General features: G+C 48.0%; 6 protein-coding genes across 6 annotated transcripts; 2 read left to right on the forward strand and 4 right to left on the reverse strand.

Moving 5' to 3' along the window:
• Nucleotides 1-569: 569 nt before the first annotated feature.
• GGS22DRAFT_189353 (uncharacterized protein) lies at nt 570-1,528 on the reverse strand (the record flags this gene model as incomplete). The annotated part of the gene is made up of 2 exons (XM_047964836.1): nt 570-1,335; nt 1,395-1,528. 2 exons carry the CDS (start codon nt 1,526-1,528, stop codon nt 570-572), a joined length of 900 nt encoding a protein of 299 aa, XP_047818056.1.
• Nucleotides 1,529-2,166: 638 nt separating this feature from the next.
• Nucleotides 2,167-3,854, forward strand: GGS22DRAFT_20791 (FAD dependent oxidoreductase). The gene is made up of 2 exons (XM_047966471.1): nt 2,167-2,587; nt 2,641-3,854. Exons 1-2 carry the CDS (start codon nt 2,378-2,380, stop codon nt 3,742-3,744), a joined length of 1,314 nt encoding a protein of 437 aa, XP_047818057.1. The 5' UTR covers nt 2,167-2,377; the 3' UTR covers nt 3,745-3,854.
• Nucleotides 3,855-3,963: 109 nt separating this feature from the next.
• GGS22DRAFT_189355 (fungal-specific transcription factor domain-containing protein) lies at nt 3,964-6,518 on the reverse strand (the record flags this gene model as incomplete). Its single annotated transcript, XM_047964837.1, has 9 exons — nt 3,964-4,421; nt 4,475-4,652; nt 4,700-4,875; nt 4,941-5,214; nt 5,282-5,823; nt 5,878-6,015; nt 6,081-6,199; nt 6,254-6,376; nt 6,460-6,518. The coding sequence occupies 9 exons, from the start codon at nt 6,516-6,518 to the stop codon at nt 3,964-3,966; spliced, it is 2,067 nt and encodes a 688-aa protein (XP_047818058.1).
• A 1,582-nt stretch (nt 6,519-8,100) lies between these two features.
• GGS22DRAFT_20812 (ABC-2 type transporter-domain-containing protein) lies at nt 8,101-13,517 on the reverse strand. The gene is made up of 10 exons (XM_047966472.1): nt 12,901-13,517; nt 12,297-12,831; nt 11,897-12,240; nt 11,596-11,839; nt 10,950-11,545; nt 10,538-10,895; nt 10,171-10,483; nt 9,489-10,117; nt 8,973-9,436; nt 8,101-8,913 (listed from the first exon to the last, which is right to left on the reverse strand). The coding sequence occupies exons 1-10, from the start codon at nt 13,428-13,430 to the stop codon at nt 8,463-8,465; spliced, it is 4,464 nt and encodes a 1,487-aa protein (XP_047818059.1). The 5' UTR covers nt 13,431-13,517; the 3' UTR covers nt 8,101-8,462.
• A 420-nt stretch (nt 13,518-13,937) lies between these two features.
• Nucleotides 13,938-17,006, forward strand: GGS22DRAFT_165154 (uncharacterized protein). The gene is made up of 13 exons (XM_047961639.1): nt 13,938-14,025; nt 14,094-14,122; nt 14,188-14,242; nt 14,295-14,365; nt 14,424-14,522; nt 14,587-14,602; nt 14,672-14,803; nt 14,878-14,976; nt 15,031-15,328; nt 15,425-15,593; nt 15,669-16,150; nt 16,238-16,613; nt 16,666-17,006. Exons 1-13 carry the CDS (start codon nt 13,971-13,973, stop codon nt 16,852-16,854), a joined length of 2,070 nt encoding a protein of 689 aa, XP_047818060.1. The 5' UTR covers nt 13,938-13,970; the 3' UTR covers nt 16,855-17,006.
• GGS22DRAFT_20837 (uncharacterized protein) lies at nt 16,945-18,471 on the reverse strand. The gene has a single exon (XM_047966473.1). The coding sequence runs from the start codon at nt 18,395-18,397 to the stop codon at nt 17,234-17,236; it is 1,164 nt and encodes a 387-aa protein (XP_047818061.1). The 5' UTR covers nt 18,398-18,471; the 3' UTR covers nt 16,945-17,233.
• Between the last annotated feature and the right edge of the window lie 83 nt (nt 18,472-18,554).

Consider the following 18,554-nt stretch of genomic DNA (forward strand, 5'->3'; position numbering starts at 1 on the left):
ACGCTGATCCGAGCTAAATTTATCATGGTCTGGGGGTTGACTGGTGTCGGGAATGACAAAGGTTCGGGCTAAAAATTTGGACATCCATGGATCCTTTGCCAAGTGTGTGATTAAATGAGCAATTATTCTATACTGTGTTGGGTCCAGGCTCAGACCGAGACCTGGTGGTGTTCTATCTGCTGTATTGTAGAAGATAACCGCTATAGTTGAAGTCTTTTTAAGGAGCCTTCTAGAGCTTAGCCACTGAAAAAACAAACGCCACACGGTAGGAGAGTATCCCGTATCCTCCAATTTACACCATCCATACCCGCAGCTCAAGGACCAAATTTGGGGGTACTTAGACGCACTGGAATTAACGGATTTGCTCGCCGTATGTTCCCTTCAGGGCTGATGATAGCCCTGGAGCACGCGACAACCTTCGTAATCCCGCCAAATTACAGGTACCTGCCTGTACCGGGTGACAGATGTTATCGCTATCGCCTCTGTAAACGGCACCTAAGAATCACCCCTCATCAAACAAACACCCAAAACTCAGTGGATATTCTAATTTCATCAACTCCAACGCCCATCTAAGTAACCTCCCCACCCTCACCCTCTCTATACGTAGCCCTCAAATGATTATTCAAAATAATCCCCACCCCCCACGCCGGGATAAGCCTCGCAGCCCGCATCGTCATCGTCGAAAACAGCTTCCTCTTCGCCCCCCCAATCCGATCGACCAGCCCATTCGTCTCAGGCCGATTATACAAATCCAGACCTAACAAATGCGCGGGCGTAGCCACGACCTGCGTCGCAGCCGGGACCATCAACTGCGCAACATCCGCCTTCGCCTGCGCGGTGTGCGCCCAAGTATCAGGAATCAGCGCCGCGACCTGCGGCGCGATCGCAAACGTGCCGAACACAGTAATAACATCACGCGCTAAAAACGCCGCGCTCACGGACTTCGGCATGCCCCTCGGCACCAAAGCGCGGCTCGCCGCGGCCGTGGTCACGGGCGAGCCGCCTGACCTCGGGACCTGACTCGCGGCAGCCGTGACGCGGTTCCCGAAGAACTGCGCGAACCGCACGTCTTTCCACACGCTGAGCGGGGTGTTGACGACGAACACGGCGGAGGAGATCAGGGTGCCTGTGAGGGCTTTGCGGTCTGGGTGCAGGTACCGCTCGATGAGCGTTTCGCTGATGTTCGCGGTGAAGTAGGTTACTGCGTAGAGCGTCCAGACGACGAAGACGGGACGCGTGGCGAAGAAACGCCGCGGGTTGGTGAAGGGGCAGAGGAGGTGCTTGGTTAGTGTGCGGATGAGGGGGCGGCCTGTTGAGACATTTTCGACGACGGCTCTGGGGTGAGGGAGGGTGTGAGCTTGTGGGTTAGTGAGGGGAGGTTGAGAGGGACGAACCTGTCGGCGGCGGTGATGATGGGGGATATTGAGGCTGCTGCCGTGGCGGCGGCTGCTAGGTCGACTAGGAGATGACGTTGCAAGGATTCGGCGCTCCGGGTGCCCAGTAAAGGGGCTTCAGAGTCATTGGTCATGCTACTGCAGATGCTTTGACGTCAACAACAACAGGAACAACGCGATCGTACCACGGTGAGTAACTAGTAGGTGATCTTGGTCAATGCGTCGTCCTTTCACGGTCGGTCAGTTCGATCAATCAATAAGAAAGATAATGAGACCGCCGAGGTGGCGCTTAGAACCGGACTACATTGATTTCCCAGGAGCCTCGGCCTGGCTGAAGCGATGTCGTCGCCGTAGATAGGCCATCAGCGACCCCCGCCATATGATGTTCCCATGACCACGAGCGACTTCGTCGTGTATCAGATAATGGTAATTCCAGTTATAGATATTATGTCACCTGAATTGGTTGATACGGAACAGCCGATGATACCCAACCCAAAGGAAGGGAAACGGGGTCGAGGACCCACTGGAGGCTCCCCCGGGACGACGGCAGTCCGAGCGTAAGGATCTGGGGAAACGATACGCGAACTGTCTATATGAGCCTGGACGCTCCGGTGCCGGTATTCAGTAGATTTCGCTGTTTATTCTATTAGTCAATTTACAATCAACAGTGAAACTACGCCATGGAACAGTATATGCGTGTTCGGCCCCGCATCCGAGTGTGGAGGATCTAGTGGATGATCTAGTCTCCTCTCCTTCTTTATCTCTCGGCACTAGACCCGGGACCTGAGTGCGGTCAGGTGAGCATGATTCCACCCAACGACCTTCGTGGAGTCCAGAGCATTTGCGTCGCTCATAGAAAATGGCGAAGTATTGTCGATATTTTGACTGTTGGTAGTTGAAGGTATCATCGTCGGAATTGGCATTCGCATTCATTTCGGAGTTATTTGACTAGTTCTCATTTTAGGCTTCAAATCTAGTTCAGGATGGCGATTTCGAAGCAAGATCCTATCATCATTGTAGGCGCTGGAGCCTTCGGCCTCTCTACTGCCTTACACCTTTCCCAGAATGGTTACTCCAATATCACAGTATTTGAGCAGGACGATGAGGTACCTTCAATTTACTCGGCGGCTAATGATCTGAATAAGATCATTCGTGCTGAATATGAAGATCCCTTCTATACAGATTTAACGATAGTGAGTATATCTGAGAGAATCGTGTCTTATTTAGTTGATTAACCGTATATTAGGAAGCTACAGAGGCTTGGAAGACACCCCTTTTCCAACCGTACTACCACAGAGTAGGATTTCTTCACTGCTGCTCCGAAAAAGCTGAGCCGAAAGCTGTGGATACCTTGAATAGGTTTCGGGCGTCTGCCGAGGCACACCCTACATTAGCTAAACATGTTGTTCCGCTTAACTCGAGGGAGGATATTCAAGACGCATCCTGGCAGCTGACCGGCACGCTCAACGGCTGGAAGGGCTACTTCAACCGTTACGATGGGTACATGCACTCCGCCGATGCTCTTAGGGGTATTCACAAGGCTACCCAAGCCCAAGGAGTGAAGTTCTTCCTTGGGAAAATATCCGGTGCTGTAGAAGCCATCGTATACGATCAGACACCGAACGGTCAAAAGAGTAGAGGTATCAAGACTAAGGATGGCAAGTTCCATGCTGCATCATTGGTCGTCGTTGCAGCTGGTGCCGCAGCTGCCAAGTTGGTACCTGAAGTCGGCCAAAACGTCGTCGCCAAGTCTTGGTCCGTCGCTCACGTCCACCTAACCGACGAAGAGACGTCGGCGCTTCGTGGTATCCCTGTGGTCTATGCTCGAGACCTTGGGTTTTTCTTTGAGCCCGACCCGAAGACCAACTTACTTAAGCTTTGCCCGATGGGTGGAGGTTTCGTCAACACCAACAAAGACACTGGCATCTCACTGCCTCCTGAGTCGAAGGCCGCTAGCTTGGACTTCCTCCCCGAAGAGGATGAGGCTAAGCTTCGGGAACTTCTACGTCAAACTCTACCTTCGCTAGCAGACCGACCTTTCGTCAGGAGGTCGCTCTGCTGGTTTGCCGACACTTCGGATTCCGACTTCATTGTCGACTATCTACCGAACACATCGGACTCTGTCGTTGTGTTTTCTGGTGACTCAGGACATGGTTTCAAGATGTTCCCTATTGTAGGAAAGTGGATCGTGGATCTTCTCGCGTCGTCAACTGGTCAGAACAATGCTAGGTGGCGATGGAAGACTCCCAAGCCTAAGAGTGGAGGCGATTGGGGTGGTGATGTGAGCTGGCGTATCGGAAACACGACGGAGTATCGCGATATAAAGCGGGCGAGAGAGCACAAGTTGTAATCGTAATTTTTAGCTATTGTGGCATAATTCATAGGGTATCAGGCAGTCAGGTTGTTATAAGCCTTAATCAACGACATAGTACTAATTATCGCTTGCGGATCCGAAAATCGAGTTTCAGAGATGTGCATGGCTGATTGGACAAAGCCGAAAAGCTAGGAAGTCCTTGTGATGATAGTCAGTACACCAAACCGACGATGCTGGAGACGGTGTTTGGCTTCTCTACCAGATACTATTCTCTGCTATTGCACGGTCCATCCATTCCACATCCTCATCTTGGATAGAACTCGCAATCGCCAAGAGTTGATCTGCCGAGAGATCATCGCCGCTGCTCATACCGTTCATGTGGAGGGGTGGTAAGGGTAACGGCTCCTGATTGATAGGAAGGGTTGTTGGGGCTCGGCTATCATGAGGTTGTAGTCTCGCGTCTGAACATGTAGTGTAGGCGACGTTGTTACGAGCAAGTAAAATTTCACTCATCATTTGGTCAAGTTGTTGCATTTCCGACTTTCGCCAGCTAGCAACCAGATTTCCGGCCGATATCATGCAATCGAATAACTCTAGAGATCGCTGCACCCATGCAGGGCGATCCCTCATGCGGTTCTCATCGACGATGGATGCGATAGCTAGTATTATCGATGATGCGTGTAAAGAATCGAGATCAAGGGATAAGAATGTCTCTGGGTATTGGGTAAGTTGTTGTTGCCTTTTGAGGACGATGCTAGTTACTCACCAAGGAGTCCTTGAGCATGCAGACTCTCTAATATGATGACGATTGATTGAGAAGACTCTACACACATTTGTAAGAGAGTACCAAAACGGTCATGGGTGGAAATGTTCCGACAAGTTGCGGACTCAAATTTCATTTTCAGATCGCAAAACATCAAGGGACGCGTCGCCAACACGATACACTAGGATTGTGTTAATAATGTTCTTGTTTTCGCATCGTAACTCTTACCTGGTGGTAAAGAAGATGTAGCGAAGCGGACATCCTCGAAACGCCGTAGCCGGGCTGATCTAATTTCAGGGGTAAAGTGTGCCCAAGCTCGGTCGCTAAACCCGCTAAATTTTCTAGCGATGCCTTCGTACTCATTAAGAATTTTCCTTTCAATCGACCATTAATACCATAGATACCTAATTAATGACATTAGTATTGTTTTCATATTTAAGAGCATTTGAACAATAATCTCGACACTTACTGTTGTTAATCTCCGCTATAATGCGTGCCAATTTGATGTGTAAGTCAAGCGTCGTCGTTCGTTGACCGGACTCGGGGAATATTGGCAATTGACATTGAATTTCCGAGTCTCGGATGTTTTGAGGCAATCCCATCATAGATGTCATGTGTCGGTCCAATATGAATATGGTCCACCAGATCTTGCGGCATCTATGTACGTGTTTCTCTCCGAGTTGAGACTCTGGCATATCTGTGTGCATCCCGTAGGCCAGGGCCACACGCATCGCTTGACCAATCTTTACTGATCGTTAGCCTTCTGAAGTTAGACCGACGCACATGAAAGGAAATAAGGATAGTCCTTACGTATGTATGCGCGGAGCTACGATGGTCAACGCATTGGAGATATAATGCTATACAGCAAAGAATTTCCGTAGAGGCAACTGGGTCGTGAGGGAAAACATAAGCTGGCGGTAGAAGTTGCATGGCCCTGACGAAGAATTCCGCACCGGAAGGCCGCTTGCCGGCACATTTCTGCATTATAAAAATCTTGCCAAAAGCCAAGATCAGGAGAAAGTGAATGTACCATAAGCTAGATGTTCTGCCAGGATTGTCAGGCTCGGAGTAAAATTGTTGAAGGCGCTGGTGGAATTCGTCGTCTTCGAACAGATGGTACATTTGTCCACAATGGAACTTGACGGCGTTCACCAGGTATATGGAATAGTCAGGGCTCGGTATGGCAAGCGCTTCTGGATCTGTGTGGTCCAAAGGCCCGTCCCATCCCAAATCGTACGCCAAACCATCGAAAAGTAATGAATTTGGTGGCAATGGCGCTTGATGGATATTCTCATGGGCTATCTTAAGGACTTTGCCCGCAAAAGACCAATTCGATGATGTCCCCAAGTAAACTAACAAGACAATTTTAGCTTATGTTGAATTATGACATAAAGCAAGATACGAACATTGCTGTCCATTTGGGGCGGGCATGAACGTAGATGGTGAAGCAGCCAAGAGATTCGTCACATTTGGCTGACTTGCGCCCTGCTCCGATGAGATGGCTTGGTCGTCGTCGCTATTCTGTGAAGCGCTTGGATCGTGGCCTAATTAGAGTATCAGTCACTTTTATTTTCGCCGCTTTTGAAAGTCTTGATAACCTAGAACATACTATCTTCGCGCATGCCATCAGCATCTTGCCCAAACAGAGATGGTGCCGATACACTTCCTTCAGCGGCTGGTGGCTGTCGCTCTGACCGCGCCGCCTTCTGTTGAAGTTCTAAAAGGAACCTGGGTTCTCATCAGCGCTAAGGCGATGGTTCGATCAAAACTATTGATGCGTACGCTCTCTTCACAACTACCCTATCACCGGCATCATCGAACACGCAGTTCGCTTTCCTTTTCATACATCCTTCGCATGGCTGAAGGCCAGAACATTTTATTTTCTGTTTGCGACAACGGATACACCTGTATCGTGCGTTGGTGAGTCAAATTCACTCTCATCATCGTCGAAGTGGGGTTTTGGGGGGTTTCTGATAAGAACAACTTACGCGTTAGAGGATCGTTTCGAAGTCTTCTTTGGCGGACTACTCGCTGTCGTCAACTCCATCTTTAGGGACCTCAACCCAGGCGACTCTATGATACAAGGGCTATAATGCGCGATTGTTGAACTGTGAATATTAACTTTAACATCCGACGTCATTGTCTTCTCCTCCTTCTCATCTTCTTCCTCTTCTCTAGCTGAAATTCGCCTTATCTTTACAATTACTAGATGTTATCTGTAGTGCTAACGGATAGGGGCTAGACTGCATCCGCCAGAGCCCCATCTAAGCTTCCCCCGCAATTTCCTACCTTGGCTGCTTGGCTGCTTGATGTACGACCACTGTAGGTAGTGTCAGGGGGTTAGGGGCACGTAAAACGGCAATCAATGCCCTGTAAGTAGTAGTAACGTAAGAAGTTCTAGGCTTCAACCTTCTCCAAACTTCTCCAAATTTTGCATTCGATCAACTTCAATTGGACGTGATACTGTAGAATGCTACAGAGTCTCGTAATCGGAATTCAATTCTAACCAAGGGATATCGGTATCTCGATTCAGAGCATCCACTTGCATATCTCGCTATCAAGAAGTCTCAAAACTTTTATCTAACATGGGGACCACTTACTACCCAGATAGTTAGGTTTTGAGATATGTCATATCCAGAAAATCTCATTCTCCGGATTGCCGAGTCTTCCCCTGTTGCATTGATGAATGAGAAGCATCTGCTAACTACCCTGCATATGTATTCGTTCCTATCATCGGTAGTATTGGATTCCGGATCGTTCTAAGATGGTAGAAGGATGAGCGACTACTGCCGACATGCACAAACGAAGCGAAATGTCCGAATTTGACTGTAGAAGAGCTGCGGGGCATATTTCGAAGCTGGAACTGCAAGATCGGGTGTCCCGACGTCTTATTCGGCTTACTATCCGTCCATCCCATGATCATTAACCCCAGATTTTCGGTCGACTACTGCAGATTACTAGGAATTTCCCCAGGAAATGCGAAGGCAGCCCTATACTTAGTAATGATCAAATGAAGCTATTTTCCATGTTTAGGTCTCGTGTTCCCTTTCTGATCCTCGGTATCCCAGTGTAGATCTGCACTACACGGTTATGACGCTAAGGGCTACAGGGGGGAAACAGGGGGCGATTCAGGGGCTCCATCTACGCTTGGCTTAGTGGGGTTATCGGGATCTCACCCGTTCTACTATGTAGTAGATATCGGGCATTCCGAAACCCCTCATTCCCATTATCCCTGCCAGATGTGAACTAGAGTTCAATGCGTTTATTCCGACTGAATGGCTCACTAGAAGATAGTGTTAGGCTGGAATTGAAGCTATCGTGATGACACTAACGATAGAGAAGAGGCCGAAATTCCCCCTTATTGAGCGATAAAGGCGATATGGTCAGATACCTACCTAGCACCGAAGTCTTGGGCGCAATCTATTTTTATAGTTCATAGGTACCTAATTATGCGGCTCTTGGCTTACTATCCTTATCTACCTAGTCAATCATCTCATAGCGTGGGAGGCATCGTTATAGGTATTCCAAGTTATTAGTAAATCTGGTTTGGATAACAAGTAGACGACATCGGAGCGGGTGAGTGATACGGTACAATACTTCAAAATCCGAGTGTTGAGCAGGTACTACAATTGAAAGTAAATTTGAATGTATTGTTATGACCCATTGTATTTTAATCAAGTCTCTTTAGAGCAGGACATAGAATACTTAGATCAATAGGAGAACGTGAAGATACCTTGATTGGCCCGACTGCTAATACTCTATTATATGCGTGTACATAACCATACATAATTCTATCCAACCTTAGTACCCAAATAAGGCATGGCCCATTGATATAAACCCAATAAATTCTAATTCCAAGATAATAAAAAGCGCAATGACGGACAGTCTTGACAGAAAGGAAAGTTGAGTCCGAGTGCTCTTCGCGCGAAGCCTGTAATTACTATCTCGCGCCCACACCCTAGGATGAATGCCCAGACACCCCAATATTAAACTATTTTTTCTTCGAGATTAGCTGCTTAGCCTTCTCAACAATATTCGAACTCGAATTCTTAGGAACTCGAGCAGCCCAGTAGATAAACAGAGCAGCGCCAATATTGAAGACGATATAGGCCCAGATTAAGCCGAGGTTGCGCCACCTATCGCCGTAGTATGAGTCGACGGTCGCAAGGAAGACGTTTGTGTTAGATAAGGAACAGAACTGGCAGTTCGAAGTAGCTTCCGGGTTGTAAACAGCCCCAAACGCGACTGAGTTGTACGGAGCCATGTAATCGCCGCACGTCTGTCCCGCAGGGGGTTGGAAACTCAATAGCTCGATCGCGTCGCATTGGACGTCGTGGTTTGCGACACCGACGGATAACATGGCGCTGATGATGTAAGTGAGTGGTGATACGCGGTACATGAAGACCCAAAATCCGGGGAGGGAGCTCTTAGGCACCATGACACTACGAAGATAGTTAGTGACTGATTAAGTTGGTATTCATGTTGACTAGGTTTTACTTACCCAGAGAAGATCAAGGACATGGCAAATAGAAGCAAGGCAAGGACGGCGCCAACCTCAGACGTCTCGACACCAGCGATGACCATATCCGCGAAAGTGGACTCAAAAATCAAGAACGACCATGTGAGCAGGAACATAAGCCCGCCCCGTTCCGTAACAGCATTAGTCTGGACCGCGTTCTCATTCATGCCGACAAGATAATAAAACGGAACGAAGACTAGAAGCGACGCAATTGTGCTCCATGGCAGTTCGACGACCATGTTGGCGAGAAGGAAAGTGTACCACGAGTAAATCCGCGATGATCGTTCGCGTCCTTCGTATTGTTGTCGCTGGAGGAGGAATTGAGGCATGGTTTGGTAGACGAGGAAGGCGAAGATGACGAGAAGCATGAAGATGGCGAACATCTGGTTTTGGAGACCGGCTAGTGATAACTGGGTTTTGTAGAAGGATACACCGATGAATAGAGACTGCCGGAAATATTAGTATTTAGATTGCCGAAGTTTGGTTCGGAGTACTTACCGTGCCACCGCAAAGGATCAACTTTGCGTAAATGTACGAGGGGCTGCGCCAGTATTGCTCAAACACTCGCTTGGTGCATAGGAAGAATTGGTAGTGGAAAGGAGTAGCATAGTATGCGTTGGTGGTCACAACATCCTGACGCACGCTTTCAGTACTCGTTTTTCCCAATTCCAAGACTCTCAGTTCCTTCTTCACGGCCTCGTACTCCTCACTGTTGCGCCAGACATCGTGGAAGTTTCGGTTGGCGTGGGCTCCGGGCGCGGCTCCGATAACTCGTAACATCCATTCCGCAGGGTTCTCACTCTTACCACATGGGCTGCCTCCGTTTCGTTCGAAGTAACTAGTCAATGTCTGGGCGTTGGGTCCGATATCACCGAAGTACACCGTCTTGCCTCCGAAGCTTAATAGTAGTAGGCGATCGAACTGTTGAAAAAGCATAGCCGAGGGTTGATGAATGGTACATAGAATCGCTTGTCCGTTATCAGATAGCTTTCTCAGAAGGCTCATGATAGACCACGCAGTCTGGCTGTCCAGTCCGGAAGTAGGTTCGTCAAAGAAAACGAGCAGTTCTGGCTTGGCAGCAAGCTCGACTCCAATAGTCAAACGCTTACGTTGCTCGACATTTAAACCTAAGATTCATGTTAGTCAATCAAGCTCATGAACTAATCTTAAGATAGCATACCTTCTCCAGGAACTCCAATGATTGCATCCGCATAGGTTTCCATATCTAAGAGCTTAATGACCTCCTCAACATAAGCGTACTTTTCTTCTATCGGAACACTGAAGGGTTGTCGGAGCGATGCACTGAATCGCAGGGCTTCTCTAATAGTCGCTGTTTCGAGATGGATATCCTGTTGCTGAACATAACCGGTCTGTCTCTGGAAAGAGTTTCCGCGAGGAATTCCATTAACCATGATATCGCCACCGACAACACCCATAGTCACACGGTTAGCCAATACATCGAGAAGAGTTGTCTTTCCAGCTCCAGTTGCACCCTGCACACTAGTTAGCATAATCACTAGGCCCTAGTTTATCAAGAAAATACATACCATGAGCGCTGTCAATGTTCCAGGCTTAATCCACCCATCAACGTGGTCCAAAATCCGCCTAGGTTTCCCCTTGATGGTAATATCATAGCAGACATCAGACCAATGGAAGATCGAATTCTGGTTTTGGATTTGGCCGCCAATTGTACCGGAAACATCGCTATCCCTCTGCCTTTTGCTGGGCGGACCACTCGCAGGTCCAGATTCTTCGTCATTCTGTGCTTTCGGACTGTTTGAAGATTTGTGGTTGCGACGGAAGATTAGGACTTCACCCTTAGAAACTTCGAGGGAGAGATATTCCGCAGCGAGCATATAGACTATCGTGAAGAAAATGATGTACGCAATAAGGATACCGAAATTTCTATAAATAAGTCAGCGACTGGCTTCCGGCTTCGGTGTTTAGTAACATGCTTACCTCCAGATGTGGGAATGGTAAAATTCAAAGTTCCCATTGATGAATACATCACCACTGACGAAGTCTTGGCCGGGCAAGGCACCTGCAACCGAACAAGTCTTTTCAAGTGGAGTAGCATTCACATAGGGGCCTCCCATCGGTACAAACATAGTACACGGAAATTGGCGGTTGGAGAATTCGTTAGCGACGAGACTTTCGTATGCATAGGAGATCGGATCCAGATAGTTGAGCCAGCGAAGCCAACCCTGCATGTACCGTATAGGGAGGACAAATCCAGTGTAGATGACCAATGCCAATATGAAAATAGCTGCAGGAGTGATCGCTTGTTGTATAGTTCGGGAAGTTTGAGCTATGGTCCGGAGAATCATAGACATGGTAAACGTAGCAGTGAACCCGAAGAGCAAGAATATGAAGAATGCGCCGGCTTCTTGTCTGAGCTGAGTCATGAAGTACAAGGGTATATCGAAGCAAAGGACTGAGATTATCTTAACCGGCAGGTCGCATATGGTAGAGGAAACTGCTTCGGCAAAGGGATGATACAACGCATAGCGAGACTGCTTTTCCACAATGGGTCGTTGGGCGTAAAGGGAGAATATCTGAAATAATTAGTTGTTGATATTAGCCATCTGTTTGGGGGGGAGATTACCTCTAAGGCACTACTCAAGGCGTTGAAGACGATAGCAAAATAGAGCAGAACACATCTGCTGTTCATGCTCTCTGCGACAGGTTCAAGCTTGTAGTAAATGCTGCCAAGTACCAGAGATATCACCACATTAGCTAAGATGGTGACAACCACGAATATTTTGTCTCCCATCATGCGCTGGAATCCCCGAGTCATGCAGAGACGGATTTGCATAGGGATTGAGATAGTGTAAGGACTTTTATTGCGCCTACAAGTCTATTAATTAGCGGCGGTCCAAGGGCATTGGGTTATTGAGAGAACTTGCGTGAACGATGCCTGTTGGGTCTTCCGAGACTGCTTCAACATCTGGTAATTTTGACCCTTTGTGGGGAATTCTTGTTCGAAGGCTTCAATCTCCTTGATGAGGTTTGCTCGTGATTCGCTAGACTTCCATACTTGCGCAAACTCGTCAGGGGTACGGGGGACCCTGTCTTCAAACCCGGGTTGGACCACTCTCTCGGATGGGTTTGTGAGAGACGTAAGGAAATCGGCCGTATTTTGGCGATCGGGACAGTGATATCCAAGGTCAGTGAAGTACTTCTTAGCCTCATCCTTATGACCGAAGAATATCTGCCGTCCTTCATACAGCACAGCTACCTTGTCGAAAACCTATTCAAATGTCAGATGGGAAATAAAAGAAGGCAAGATTGGTATTGGCAACTTACATCGTATGCCGGCTGCGAAGCTTGATACATCGCGACAATGGCCGCGGTCTCACCCAACTCGGTTGACAGTCTGAGAGTTTTCGCGAACTCCAAAGCAGTCGCGGAGTCCAAGCCGCGGGTACTGTTGTCCCAGCATTGAATGGCACTCTGGTTAAGAGTAACTTCAGCAATACTGACTCTTTTGCGCTCGCCACCACTCACTCCTCGGATGAAATCATTGCCCAACCTCGTGTTAATCGTATGCGAAATACCAAATACAGCCATAACCACATCTCTCAAATGCTGCGCGTACATCTCCCGACTAACTCCCGGTAGACGATTCTCGGGTGTGCGAGCCAGTGCGGCGAATTGCAACGTTTGGCCCACAGTCAATTGGGGGAAATGAATATCGGTCTCGGCTTGGTAGATGACCTCTCCTCGGAAACGACTGTGCATGACATCAAACGGTATGCCTTGGTAGTTGACATGGGAGTTTTGATCAAGGTAAAGACCATGAGTATTACCAGCAATAGTCTTCAGCAAAGTCGAGACACCGCTATTTCCAGAGACTGTCAGTTCTTCCCTCACTAGATCATGGAGAGGCTGAACTAGAAATAATATTTACCTTCCTGGACGGCCCAAGACCAAGACCATTTCACCGCTCTTGACTAATCCATCGAAGTTATTCAGGATTTGAAGCTTCTGTTGCTTGTGAGAAATCCACTCTCTAGCGATCAGGGGTGCTCGCCAAAGGACATTCAAGATGTCCTTCTGGTAATCGGTATCTTTTCCAAACCCGTGTACACATAGGTCACGCCACGAGACACCAACAGGGGGTCGAGGAAACTTGTCAGGTTCTTGGGCGAAGGCATGCAAGAGAGTTTTCACCCACTTTCTTGCGTCGAACTGAGGAGAGTTTGGATCGAGTTCCGGTCGATTATCTAGGAAGGGGTTGACCCCTTGGTAGTGGGTAGTCTCTCGAGTAAGGCTCCTTGCCAGCGTAGCTACTCGAGTATCATCATCCTCCGTCGAAGAGCCATCAGATGTGAAGGAGGCTTGCCCAGCTCCCTTTTCAGACATGGTTAAGTCTAGGTCTTGAATAGGCTGAGCCACCTGTGGTTCATCTCCGTGGCTAGCTTTGCCTGAGCCAGGCATGATAGTAACAATTATCAAGATAAAAACAAATCTATACCAAAGAAAGCAAGAGAAAAAATAGAAATGACTAGAAGGATAGATATAAATATGAATACACGTCAAGTCCAAAGCCTGCCCCTAAAGGAACCAGCGGCGCGGCTCCAGGTCGGCATGCCGAACTTAGAGGCATCTCGCACATCTCGGTAAACATCTCGGACTCTAAGGGTGAAAAATCTAATACACTATTCACTAGGTCGCCGTAGATTTCGTACGTATTTACTTAGTACATCAAACGGATTCTGTGTGAAAATTATGAATTGAGAATTTAATCGTGCAATTTCCGAATCTAATCGTGCTCTTCGGCGATTATCATATGCTGAGATCGAGGTTGCTGGTCTGAGCTCTCGGCGCCGAAGTTCCCAATTCGGTTAGCTTCGAGGAAAGTGGCTGAGATTAGACTTTCATCATACATCATGCATGCGTGGCTCTGTCCTCCCGAATGGCTTTCTTTTGCATTTTTTACAGTAGGAGAAGGTACCAGATTATGTCTTGAGAAAGACGATGGAAATTCTTAAAAGCTGCGACTCATGTAAGGCGCGAAAAGTTCGATGTAACGGTATGACATATATTCCCCAAAGTACGATGATTTTTCATGGGTTCCACGAGGCTCAAATTCAGATCTAGGATATCCCGGCCCCTGCGAAAACTGCATCGTGAGTTTAACCAATACCAACCACAATGTCGTCAGTTTATCAATCTTACTAATCACTTTATTTAGCGCCGTAAAGCACCATGTCACTTTAGCCGCAGGAAGATACCTCAAAGGCGAAATGGTGAGTTAAGCTAGTATTGATCGTCTAGGTAACTAAACTGACTTCATACTAGTGAACACCATCCTCACATCGCCTCCGTCTCCGCGTGTTGAATCTCCAAGCACCCCTCAAATTACTGAGAATGTCGGTCTCTATGAAACATGAAGATTACTAGATAATAGCATGTCTGACATATTACTAGAAGCCTCGACGGCCATTACCTGAACTCTATGTCGATCGTTTATTATCTCAGGCCCGGACGGCCGGGGCTCTTGGAACTGAGAAGCCGTTTGCCGTGAAGGTATACTTTATTTTCCTACTAGGTACACATTAGGTACTTGAACAACCATGCTAAGACGTCTTAGGGGATCGGACTTGTTAGTATGCCTCAACCGCAACTTCTTACGACATAGAAGCCAACGAATTAGGTGCTGACCTGGCATCGGTCAGTTGGAAATGCTAGTTTGACGTTTTTCTCCGATAATCGACTGCTATATCTATCATCTCGTCTACGAAATGACAGAGTAAAAGAGCTGATTCAGAGGATATCTGCTCTGATTGGTGCTCGGCTCGGTCAGCATCGTAAGCATATGAACTTCACGGGGATTGCAACTCCTTTGCAGACACTATATAGGACAGGTACTAACATTTTACAGCCGATGTGGTACCATCGAACTCACTTGGGGGGTTCAAAGGAAGCCAGAAAGATATCTTCACATTCACGGATAGAACCGAAGCGAATGCTCATATAAAATGTCCTACCCCTATATCTTAAGCACACAGTACGACTTGTCTAACCTTTCCTGCAGTATACTTCGAGCGGGTTCACCCATTCTATCCATTCCTTGACCAGGGCGAATTCGAAGCAATGGCGTTCAGCCCCAACTTCCCCGGTCGCATTGCGCAGAATAAAGCGATGTATGCTCTGTACCATGCCGTCGTTGCTCTGGGCTGCCAAGCAGGTACTGGGGGGAAATTCGAACCAGGCAAAGGGAGGGCCTGGCAATATTTGTCAAGGGCACTCGCCATTTTCCCCGACCTTTTCTCGCTCCCTGATTCCCTTGATGTCCTCCAGGCAATGACTGCCATGACCATATACTCACTCAAGTAAGCCTTACCCAGGTCTTCGTTGACAACCCCTCTCCTTGGACTATGCTCGTATCCTAGGAGAATAAGCTATGATATTAACATTTCATATCGCAGTATATCTTGCATAGCAATTGAACATTTCATACTGTCAGAAGCAGCAAGAAGAGCGCAGAATCTTGGTCGCGCCAACCTAAGTGGCAAAGTTCGTGCCAGCTATCATAGAGCTTTTTGGGTCCTCTACACTGTCGAGAAGATAACCAATTTTCACTTTGGAAGGAATTCCGTACGTCTCTCCATTCGCTTTCCGAAGCCTTGGCTGCCCAGGTGCATATATGTGCATGCTGATACCTAGTTGTAGATATTCGTCGACCATGATATCGTTATCCCAATCCCGTCGGTACCAGATGCAATTATGGGAGAGTTGGACTGGTTTCTCACAAACGCGAGATATGCCCGCTTGCTGTCGAAGGCTATGGCATCCCTCTTCTCAATTGCTGGGACGGATGATCCAAAGGCCTATTACCTTTCGATCATAGACCAGTGCGAAATCGAATTAGAAGAATGGCGAATGTCAATACCTGACGATATCAGGCCGGGCAAGCCATACCAGACGCATGGGATGCAAAGTACGCTGCTCCGATTAGCCGCCCTCCGACTACACCTACTCTATAATAGCTTCAAGTTGAGCCTTTCTCGAGCGACATTACACCTAGCAGCCAACACGAATCACGTCGTGAGTCAAGCTCGCCAGGCCGAAAACACGAGGGCCATGATGGAAACGTCGCGTCATGTGCTTGAGTTGACGGCTTTCATCGACGTTGAGCCAAACACACCGCTTTGGTAAGCACATGATTCAATTACAATTGCATGTAATTCGAAATAGTAGTTGTTCACGTATAAATGCTCTCACTTACACTTTTGCGACAGGATTATGGCAGGAATCCCAGTCGTAGCTCTCTTCATATTATTCGATCTAGTGGTCACGAATCCAAAACACGCCGGAACAGCAACGAATCTAGCTCTTCTCGATATGGCTGGGGGTCATTTTAGTAGAATCGAATACGCGAGCGGTGGTAGTCTTCCGGGGTCGCTCATTGGAGAATTTGCGCACATTGCTCGGGAATACGTGAATACTGTGAAAAACGAGGACGCGTCAAATCAACCTGCTGATAAGCAATCATTAACATTGTTGAAGTCGCCTCCAACAGTCTTCAGCACAGTTAACCGAGCTGGACCTCAGACACTTAGTGACAACAAGCTTGTCTCTTCTATTGGCTCTTCTCCCCCTCTCGGACCGCCACAAGTAAGCACAACCCCCCCTCACCCTTCACACGGGCGCCATTGACGTTTGTTAGATGCCGGATAGCCTTGCTTTCGATGGTGAACTTACCCTACCGCTCGACGATACTCTACTTTTCCCAATAAACGACAGGTACTTTGAGATGGATGACGAAGTTCCTATGGGAACTGATATTATGGATCTATTCAATTCGGCAATTGATCCATTCTTCAATCAAATCATGGACCCCGAGCTTCAAAATTAAGACATAGCACTCAGGTGCTTTGTAGGCGGGTATATATATTCGAGGCCGACCTTTTTGGGTGGAATTCTTTGAAATTGTCGAAAGGGAAGAATATCTCGTGCGTACTTCCCCACATTACTCCGGTTGACATGACATGAGGCATCATCAAGGATGGTTAGATCGTCGTGTAGTACAACATTAACTATCGACAATAAGCGCATATATGTACGATGCTAGGTAGTACGAACATGCTGTAAGTGGAGTTAATATCCCATGTCAGACGCCAATCTAAGAAATAATACAATGGCTGCCTCTGCCCAAATTCCTGGCATGATGAGGCTCGGACTTTATCAAATAAGAAAATAAGCAACTCCATCTACTCCATAGTAGCAATGGACCCTTAACTCGGTATGCTAACTCTCCGACCCGATAGGAGCGTTGCTCTCTGGGTAGCACTCGGACACGGCAAGAGGAGGAGTTTCCCGAATTCACTTTGGGGGCCGCATGTGGCTTCATCACAGGAAATGGCATAATCACCGTAATTCGTAACAGCCGCATCTAAGCCTTCGATCTTCTCCTTCCAGTCACTTTGATTCTGGGCCTCCCACGGACCATCGTTGGCGGTAAATGGCATGTCAGCTAGGTTTGGGACGTACGAACAAACACCATACCTCGCCATCTCGTAAATGCCTTGTGTCAGCATGGTCGTAATGGCGGTGCGCCGCGCGCTTTCAATCATAACCCACCAATCCCAGGTCTGGGCTGAGGCTATGTCCTGTCCTTTCGAAGCTTCCGTCGCACGCATGTGCAGTTGCAGGGCCCAACTTTCGAGAATGTAAGAATGCATCTCCGCCTGTGTGCGTTGTCTAACGTCGCCATCCCAGAGCTGGATGAGATGGAGAATTAGAAAGGCCTGCAATGACGCAGTATGTGCCTCAATCGACATGTTGGAGGGATCCAAATCGATAAGCTGTGCCACCCTCCTTTCAATTATGTTCATCACAAGACTCTTAGTCGCCTCCCTTTTAGCCGCGTAACTAGCACATGCGCTAAATGCCTCTTCGAGGGGGAGAGGAAGCGGTGGTGTATCCAGCTGTGATGAATGGATGAAAGGAATCTCTAACTTTCGTAGAAATTTCCCCGGCCAACTCATGACGGTGTGAGTTAATGTGGGAACGGAGTCGGCATTTAATAATGATACCGGCATGATGAAAGGGCAAGTCGGATGGAGCCCGGGCATTCGGATCTGTCGAGAGCTAAGAAGAGATAATTCGCGACCTGAAGGGTTGCCGATTGTCTCACCCGACCCTCCCGTTCGGTACTCATTTGATGAGTCACCGTTAAGGAGCGGTTTCCCGCTTCGGTTATCGATGCCAGGGGCTCGGTCTTTAGCAATAGATTGTAGCTGAAGAGGGTCTTGTCTTCGATCGAGGCTCCTGACCGGTTGATTCTTGTAGAAGCAATGAGTGCCCCTCTGTAAACAACGAGGACACTTCGGAGTTTGCGGCTCACATCGGCGTTTTGCTCTCGCGCATGGAACACATGACTTCTGGCGCGAGATCATGTTCAAAGATTCTATTCTAACTAGTTTCCGCCGTTCCACCTATTCCGGGCGAAAAGTACAGAGTTGCAATAGTGGAACGCTCGGAATTTTCATCGTCGAATATCCAATGCTGCAATGCTGACACGGAGGAACTAAACACCATGCCGGATTAGGTCTA

This window comes from Annulohypoxylon maeteangense (assembly GCF_022496945.1).
Source record: "Annulohypoxylon maeteangense strain CBS 123835 unplaced genomic scaffold GGS22scaffold_10, whole genome shotgun sequence".
Taxonomy (NCBI): Eukaryota; Fungi; Ascomycota; class Sordariomycetes; order Xylariales; family Hypoxylaceae; genus Annulohypoxylon; species Annulohypoxylon maeteangense.